The sequence below is a fragment of the Amblyraja radiata genome, chromosome 6, assembly GCF_010909765.2.
Source record: "Amblyraja radiata isolate CabotCenter1 chromosome 6, sAmbRad1.1.pri, whole genome shotgun sequence".
In the NCBI taxonomy this organism is placed as follows: domain Eukaryota; kingdom Metazoa; phylum Chordata; class Chondrichthyes; order Rajiformes; family Rajidae; genus Amblyraja; species Amblyraja radiata.
This window is the reverse complement of record NC_045961.1, coordinates 86769551-86779045: the sequence shown is the minus strand read 5'-3', so window position 1 is coordinate 86779045 and position 9495 is coordinate 86769551. Positions and strand designations below refer to the sequence as shown.

The 9495-nt window shown below is 46.9% G+C and overlaps 1 protein-coding gene across 1 annotated transcript in view; it reads right to left on the bottom strand.

Annotated features, from left to right (window-relative positions):
- Nucleotides 1-1096: 1096 nt before the first annotated feature.
- The window catches only part of LOC116974537, a 36434-nt gene continuing 28035 nt past the window's right edge, over nucleotides 1097-9495 (bottom strand). The window contains exons 4-6 of the mRNA XM_033023112.1: nucleotides 6342-6485; nucleotides 6196-6248; nucleotides 1097-1393 (exon numbers count right to left, since the gene is read on the bottom strand). Coding sequence (XP_032879003.1) covers nucleotides 1115-1393; nucleotides 6196-6248; nucleotides 6342-6485 — 476 coding nt within the window. The 3' untranslated portion in view covers nucleotides 1097-1114. The remainder of the gene's footprint in view (nucleotides 1394-6195; nucleotides 6249-6341; nucleotides 6486-9495) is intronic.

The window sequence follows — 9495 nt, the reverse complement described above, 5'->3', positions numbered from 1 at the left end:
AAAGGGATCAGGGGGTATGGAGAGAAGGCAGGTACAGGATACTGAGTTGGATGATCAGCCATGATCATATTGAATGGCGGTGCAGGCTCGAAGGCTCCTGCACCTATTTTTCTATGTTTCTATGTTTCTCTGACGAGTGACTTCAGTCTGAAACATTAACTCTGTTGGAAAGTGCTGGAGTATCCCAGCAGGTTTGGCAGCATCTCTGGAGAGCATGAAAAGGTGACGTTTTTGACCTGACCCTTGTTCAGACCAGCACTTTGTGTCCTTGTGTGGATTCATCAGCATTCTGCAGTTCATTGTTTCTACATTAATTCTGTTTCTCCCTCCACAGATGTTGCCTGACCTCTGAGTATAGCCAGCGTTTAAATGGATGTGTTTTATGCACAGCAAGCTCCCTCGGCATGCAGTGCTAAAATGAATATCACTACAGCATACAGTGCTGTAAGTGATATTCTCAGGGGATCTGTCAGTGCTGGCACAGACATAGTGGACCAAGACCACCCGCCTCTGTACCCTCTCACTCCATTAAATTCTTCAAGAACACGCATCAAAAGTTTATTATTTAACACAGTAAGCTCCACCAATATGTATCCATTTAATATAATTCATTAAAAATATTTATTTTGAAATGTGTTATTTAAATAATCATTCTGTAGGAAATCCAATTTGAAAACCGGCAGCCAAAGGTCTTCCTTTTGTAGCCAGTTGTTCAGTTTACAAAACATCATAATCACATGTTAAGCAGTCTTAGTCAATCCAATGCTTGTTTTAATTAAAAAAATACATAGAACATATAAACAGCTTTTGCCAGGGTTGTTTCAGTGAGAGCAGTGTCCTGCACCCTGTGAGTAAGTCTCCGGCGTGTGAATGGATCTCAGCTACCGTCTTGAATCGTCTCTTGCTTTGCCCTGTGTTAGGATCAGCAGAAGCAACAGGCAACTAGTGCACGTTTTGGAACCAAATCTGCACTTTGAGAAGTGGACCCTTTTGCTGGAAGTTGCCCTTTGTCAGTCCTGCCCAGCGTAGCATTGGTTAAATTAGTTAACAGGGAGTATGTTGAAAGGTTCAAAGGCAAAGTCTAAAAACAGCCTCTCTCATTGTTAGGTAAAAATCATTCCACTTGATATTTAATATTTATGGCAGCATATTCTGTGTCTTCGTTGTCAACAAACTTCATTGATGGTTTTCTGCTTAACATGGATTCTTTCAGTGAGGCATAGATTATCGTATCTTGCTGAGGTGTGTCGGAGAACTTTGTTTTCTCCATCCGATTCTGAGGTGATTTACGTTCATTAACAGTCAAAGGATTGGGACTTGATGAGCTGACACCTTCAGAAAATTTATTCATATTTTCGTAGATTGTAGATTTTCCATTCATTTCAGTCATACCCTTAAAGTAAAAAAATAAAATATAGCTTTCAGCGCAGATAATACACAATGCAATGAAATTTAAACTGAGCACGGCTAATGTCTTAACTCCAAACAGTTAAATTGAAAAGGCATTATTGCATGTTAAAATCTAATTGCTGGATACAGGGGCACGCTAAACGTGTGAGCAAATGCATGCAATGGATCAGTTTGTTGCATTTCTTCCTTGCAGATGGAAGTGGCAAAGGCCATTCAGCCCTTTGAGGCTGTTTTTATACAAGAACATGCAGGAACCATTCAGCCCCTCTAGTCTGTGACATTGAATGAGAGGAAGCCATTTAGCCCTTTGAGCCTGTTGCCCAAGAGAAGGCGGAGACCACTCTAGTCTGTGAGGCCATTCAGTCCTTTGCTGCTGTTCCACTGATAGATGCCATTCATATCTGTGATGTTGAATGATGAGGAGACCCTCATGTCTCCTGAGCCAGCCATACTGGAATGGGAGAGGCTAATCAGCCCCTCAATTCTGCTGTGCCACAGTTGTTCTGTCTTTGAGCTCTATATGCCCACACTGACTTTCTTAGTCCACCACCCAACAGCCACCTCTAGGTAGACATCCAGTTTTAGTGACACTTGTGGCGCTTTTGCCAGATTACTAGCCATTTCTCTGTCCTGCTGCCGGCCTCATTGTTGGCTCTGATACAAACGCAAACCCATTTATTGGCCAAGACGCCGTGTTTGATGAAGGGCTTTGCCGAAGGTGAAGAGGGGTGAGGGTGGAAGCAAGTTAAGTCTCTGTGATAGGACCTGACCCAACAGCCTGGTTCCCACTGAGCCAAGGCAGTCATAAACCATCCAGACTATTACCGCTCTCCCCTTAATATCTACAGTCTAATGCCATTCTCCCCTCACTTCCCACACCCTTTAATACCCTGCCTGTTCTATTCCCATTTCCCCCTTAGTCCCTGCACCCTTTAACATCTCACAGTCTAATCTCCCTCTCCCCTCACTTCCCACACTATTTAATATCTTCCAGTCTAATCCCACTCTCCCTTATTCCCTACACCCTTTAATTTCCCCACAGTCTAATCCCATTCTCGCCTCACTCCCTTTAATCTTTAATATCCCCAGTCAATTCCCACTCACCCCTTCATCCCTGCACCCTCTAATATCCCGCCTGGCCTAACACCACATGTCCCTCATTCCCTACATCAAACATATTCCACTGTTGCTTCACTCTTCCCCCTCAATACCAGTATCCCTTTAACGACCTCTCTGTCCTGGGTGTCCTCCATTGCCAGAGTGAGCAACACCGGAAATTGGAGGAACAGCACCTCATATTCCGCCTGGGTAGTCTGCAGCCGGCGGGCATGAACATTGAATTCTCCCAATTTTGCTAGCCCTTGCTGTCTCCTCCCCTTCCTTAACCCTCGAGCTGTCTCCTCCCATTCCCCCGCCCTCGGGCTCCTCCTCCTCCCCTTTTTCATTCCTTCTCCCCCCCCCCCCCCCCATCAGTCTGAAGAAGGGTTTCGGCCCGAAACGTCACCTATTTCCTTCGCTCCATAGATGCTGCTGCACCCGCTGAGTTTCTCCAGCATTTTTGTGTACCTTCCCTTTAACATCCCATCTTTTCGACCAACCTTCCCTTTTATATCAGAATCCCAACACAGCCATTGTATGTGGCTGAGATATCCACATTCAAACCACATAAGGATAGTTTACCCATTTGTTGGTCTTTCGGTATCATTGTTTTATTGTTTTGATGAAACATAATCTGTAGCTTCATATCTATGGGGAAATCACCATGAAGGCTCCCATCAGCTCAGCGCTTAATATTAAACACCACTTCATCACAGCAGGATGAAAATTCTCAGCACTATCTCTACATAAAGTGTTTAAATTGGACATATTGTCTCGAGCTAATCTTATTCAAGATTTAGGAAAACAAATAACGCTAACATAAATATCTAAGGCTCTCTTCACTAGGATAAAACACCTGATAGTTGCACTTCCTCATTCTCTGAACTTCTCTCAGTTCTCTGCAGATTTACAGCGATGGAACTGGAAACAAATTTAAAAAAAACATTATTTAATAACGGCACCAATGATCTCCAAGTTTGTAGTGTCCCAAATAGACTCGGGGGGAGATGTAAACAGGTGAGGGAATGGGCTTAGTGCGGTGTATGGGACGAGGTGGTGTGGTATAGGTGGTCGGCAGGGCTGGTGTGATGTGTAGGGGGGATGCGGTGGGTGTGTGTGTGGGGGAGAGCCTGGTGTGGTGTCAATGGCGTGGGGAGTGGGCGGTGTGGTGTGTGTATGGGGGAGGTGGTGGGGATGGTGTGTAGGATTGGCAGTGGTGTGGTATGGGTGGTCGGCAGGGCTGGTGTGATGTTTAGGGGGCATGCGGTGGGGGTGGTGTGTGGGGGAGAGCCTGGTGTGGTGTCAATGGCGTGGGGAGTAGATGGTGTGATGTGAATGGGGGAGATGGTGGTTGTGGTGTGTGGGGGGGGGTACAGTATGTATGTGCTTTGGAGAGGGGTTCAGTGGTATGTTGGGGGACTGAGGGTAGTGGTGGGGATTGTTGATGGTGTGGGGAAGGGTTGGATGGTGTATGTGACAGGATGTGGGGTGGTGTGATGGTGTAGGGAGGGGTGGGGTGGAATGGTGGGTTTGTGTGGAGTGAAGCTGGATGGTGTGCGAGTGTGAGGACTGTGTGTGAGTGTGCAAGTGTGTGAGAGTGTACAAATATGCACGTGAGTGTGCAAGAGTGTGTGAATGTGTGTGGAAGTGTGCGTGTGTGTGAAAGTGTTTGAACATGTGTGTAAGAATGTGTGTGTGTGTGTGCGTGAGAGTGTGTGCGTTTATGCATGTATGTGGTTTGAGTGATGAGAGCAATGGGGACAGTGCTGGGTCATTGACCTGAAAACATGGTACCGAGAAGGGTATCAGCCTCAGATGAGTTGTGGTGTGGGTGGAGACTGTGATATTACTGAGGTGGAAATCATGGCTTTGTAGGGAAATTGCATCGAGTCATCTTGAGGAAAAACAGGGAGGATGTCGACATCAGGTCAAATAGTCATCAGTGGTGTCGAAAACAGGTGAGATGTTAACCGACGGTGGCCTGATATTGTATCTTCAATGCTATCATCTAAAGTCAATTTAAAACTACAACCCCCTGAGATTGATTTCTCCTCTTTTTAATATTTAACCTTTAAAAATCTTTGTCCGGCCTATTTGGTGCAGTAGATCCATCCTGAGCCCAGTACTATTGAGGGGGTGTCAAGACTTTGGGGAGGTGTGTGAATGAGATCTACTGGAGGGGCTTTATTGGTGGGGTTGCAGTCACTGAACCATCGGTCTAGTGACAGTCCAATGATTCTTGAACCTAGCCACGACTGAGACTACACTGTCGGCTGGTAACCAGTTTATCCAGTAACCAGTAAAAACAATGGAATGTTTTTCTCATCTCGGTCCTAAAAGAATTCCCCCTTATCCTTAAAGTCCAGAACAAGGGGTCACAGTTTAAGGATAAGGGGGAAATCTTTTAGGACCGAGATGAGAAAAACATTTTTCACACAGAGAGTGGTGAATCCGTGGAATTCTCTGCCACAGAATGTAGTTGAGGCCAGTTCATTGGCTATGTTTAAGAGGGTTAGATGTGGCCCTTGTGGCTAAAGGGATCAGGGGATATGGAGAGAAGGCAGGTACAGGATACTGAGTTGGATGATCAGCCATGATCATATTGAATGGCGGTGCAGGCTCGAAGGGCCGAATGGCCTACTCCTGCACCTATTTTCTATGTTTCTATGTTTCTATCCCCGCATCCTTTCTGAACAAGGATGTAACATTTGCAGTTTTAGTCACACACCACCCCTAACCTTTAAGAGTTTGAAGATTATAGAAACATAGAAGTTTGCAGCACAAAAATTGGTTCTTCCAGTCCACCTTGTCCATGTTGACCATGATGCCTATCGACACTGATGCTATTTGCCTACATTAAACCCATATCTCTCAATGCCTTTCCAATCCATGTCCAAACAGCTTTTAAACATGGTAATTGTATCTGTTTTCACCACTTCCTCTGGTAGCTCATTCCAGATTTTTACCAACCTCTGACTGATAAACGCACCCTTCAGTTCTCCTTTAAATTTATCTCCTTTCACCTTGAGTTGCTTCCCTCTAATTCCAGACTCCCCTGTCCTGTGAAAAAAAATCTATCTATTTTCCTAATAAATTTAGAAACATTTGTAAGCTCATCTCTCAGCCTCCAATATTGCAATGAGAACAAACCTAGTCTATATAATGTCTCCATATAACTCCAATCCTCCATTCCAAGCAACATGCCGGTGAATCTCTTCTAAAGTTCAGGGGAGGTGGAACAGAGACGTACAAAATCGTGATGTTTATTACTGGAGTAAGTGAGAAGAAACAAATCCAGGTGTGAGGGAGTGCCCGGGGCAATTGGAGTGAAAGGAACTGACAGAAAAACTGGAGGGAAGAGGAGGGGAATGGTTTACACGTTAAATTGTGGTGATCTGGGATGTGGGCCCTGGAAGGGCAATGGAAATGGATTCTGTGCAAAGTTTCCAAAGGGATTTGGAGAAAGCTTCACATAAGGAAATTCAAAGCCTGCGGGCAGCGGGTTGGGTCTGACTGCAGACTCCTTCACAGGGCTAGCACAGGCCAGATGGGCCAAACGGCCTCCCGCTGTGCCTGGAGGCGGTGTGACTTTTGAATTCAGTGGGAGAAGCCTTGCAGAAGAGGAAGGAATCCCCAGACCTAATTTCAAATCTACACCCTAGTTAAGTCAGTGGAATACAGACTCACATGACATTGGCTTCCTTGACAGCTATTCCCGGGCTCGACTGTCTCCAGGGGTTCTGGAAAAAATGTGGAAAAGTCTGGTTACACATTAAGTTTGAAAGGAAACGCGCGGGGAAAAGAAAGGCAACGTTGCCGAGCCGTGCACTCACCGTGATAGTTTCTGATACAGAAGTACGTCATCATTACAAGGAAGACGACCGCACCCACGATCCCCACGAGAATAACACCGTAAAAAATCCAGAGAGGGGTACTGTCAGAATTTTGAATTGTCATTGTGGCATTTGTTGGAGTCACTGCAAAATACACATGTACAGGGTCAAGAGCAGGCATCACGTGCAGAGCTGGGCAGATGGGAATCCCACCTTTGCCATGGTAACATTAAAATAAAAGTTATGCCCCTGTCCCACTTAGGAAACCTCTGGAGACTTTGCGCCCCACCCAAGGTTTCCGTGCGGTTCCCGGAGGTTCCCTGAGGTTTTTGTCAGTCTCCCTACCTGCTTCCACTACCTGCAACCTCCGGCAACCACCTGCAACCTCCAAGAACCGCACGGAAACCTTGGGTGGGACGCAAAGGCTCCAGAGGTTTCCGTTCAGGTTTCCTAAGTGGGACAGGGGCATTACACGTTCTTGCAACAGCCTCAGAACTTAAGGAATTGGACAGGCTAGATGCAGGAAAAATGTTCTCCATGTAGGGGGAGTCCAGAATCAGGGGTCACAGAATAAGGGGTAGGCCATTAAGGTCTGAGATGAGGAAAAACATTTTCAGCCAGAGTTGTGAATCTGTGAAATTCTCTGCCACAGAAGGCAGTGGAGGCCAATTCACTGGATGTATTCAAGGGAGAGTTAGATATAGCTCTTAGGGGTAATGGAATCAAGGGATATGGGGAGAAAGCAGGAACAGGGCCCTGATTTTGGATGATCAGACATGATCATATTGAATGGTGGTGCTGGCTTGTGTTCAAACTGAGCAAGTGCAAGTCACTGCTGTTATACATGAAGCCCAGCAGTTAATATGTGCACAGCAAGCTTTCACAATCATAAGACATTGATGAGATGATGAGCAAATCATTTGCTTTGGGCACTAATTATGGAATGAATATTGGCTCGGTCCTCTCCTAGCGCAAGGCTGCCTCGGTACTGCCCCTCCCATAGTGCGGCGCTCGGAGGTGCGGGTACCGGAGCTCTTGCGAAAACACTCAATTTCATTGTTTGAAACATCTTTGGGACTTCAGAGGAGATACAGCGGAATTTATAAACATGGACTGTACATCTGTGTCTGGAACAACCCCCCCCCTTACTGCCTCGTCGTTACTGACCAGGCGGGAAAGGAAGTGGGACATATTCGGAGGAATTGCCCCAAATCCCGGGCGGGGGCCTCTGCCTCTGGTGTCATTAACCCCCCCCATTTCCACTTCCCCTGTAATTGAGTCAGGGAACCCTGAGGTTGCGCAGAGGGTGGGGCTGGGGAGGGTCAAAAGAAGGGGGGGGGGGGCAATGTGGTCAAGAAGGTTAAGCACCGGGAGAACCAGCCTCCTGAGGTCCGCAAGGTTCCACCTGTCCCTTCACCTCCCAATAGGGAGTCCGCAAGCCCCATTATCTAGCCAGGGGTTGACTCGGTCGTGAGAGGGTCCTCCAATGGGGGTCTCTCTAGGCAGGGATTCTCCCCCTCTACATCGGGGACCTGGGGTGGGGGGGTACTGCACCGAGGAGTCCTTTGCAACCTGTTTCTCTCGCGGTTCACAGACTCGCCATGCGCCTGCCACTGTTGCGGGCTGGAAGAATCTGTGTTCCACGTGTACATGGAGTGTATGAGGTTGCAGCCCCTGTTCCAATATCTAAAGGGGCTGCTCCTTGCCTTCTGGCTGCATTTCTCACCCACCATCCTCATCTTTGGACACCCTGTGCGTAGGGATGACGGTAGGGCTGAAGATGTCCTGGTTGGGTTGCTCCTAGGTCTGGCCAAGCTGGCCATCCGTGAGTTACGGCAACAGGCGGAAGAGGGCTCTGCCCGAGCGAGCTGCCTGCCCCTTTTCCGGGGTTACGTCTGCACCCGGGTGGTTTTGGAAAGGGACTACACGCTGTCCATGGGGGATTTCCGGGACCGTTGGCCACCACGTGGGGTGGAGGGCATCCTCGATAAGGATGGGGAAATAGTAATATAATATTTTAGAATATATGTTTATTTTGTATTATGGTGGTGGGTTTGTTTGTATTTTTGTGTGTATTTTTCGTAAATAATAAATTTAAATTATTTTTAGGAAAAAATATTTAAACAGTGTGGTGCTCCCTCAGTGCTGCCCCTTCCTCAGTGCTCCTCTCCTCATTGACATTGAACGTGAGGGGAGATTACAGAAAGCCAATTGGTGCCTGTGGTTGGAGCGGAAGGGTGAATGGTGCGGTGTAAGTTGCACGGTGTAAATTGTCCAATTTGTCAACATGAATACAAGGCTTCGTTGGTAATGATTCTGATGGGCTGAAAGGTCAGCAGATTTTCAGGGTAAACTCTGCACTGGATGCTCCTGGTGTCCGCGTCCCCAGACTGGGAGCACCATCAATAGTTCCAGGACTACATCATGGATCAGAGCAGAGGAAGAGACCAGGGGTGCTCCTGTCCAGTTTTATAGACTACAATACAATACAACAACAACAATTCAATTTATTGTCATTTGGACCCCTTGAGGACTAGTGTACCTCTTCCTGAGGAATCTGGACTTAGGGCTCAGAGAGACCAGGAAATGCAGCACTACCTCCACCATGGGGCAATGTTTCCTTCAGGGCCCTTCTAACACCTTGATCTCGTGTGAAGCTTGTGTTTTGCTGCACTTCCCTTTGTTCTGTGCTAAGGTCCCACAGCAACACTGGAGTGCAGTCTTAAACCCCTCAGGTCTTATTTCTTTATCTCTTTATCAGTGCTCTTTATCTCAGCACTGGTCTCCACTTTGGTATCACAGCACAAACTCAATAGAAATCTCGGTTGTTCCACTCTCCATAGGCCCCGAGTGACTTTGAGGACAGGGATTCAGGTCCCCATCTCTGTGTGCAGGGAAGAGCTTCCCAGCATCACTCTGAATGAGCTTCATGGATATTAAACATACACCAATAGAAGGGTCTGAAGAAGGGTTTTGGCCCGAAAAGTAGCCTATTTCCTTCGCTCCATAGATGCTGCTGCACCCGCTGAGTTTCTCCAGCATTTTTGTGTACATACAACAAGCACAGGAATAGGCCCTCCTGCCCACATGTCTGTGTCGAATATGATGCCAAGTTAAACTAATCTCACTGTCGCTCACATCTTCATAAATTCAT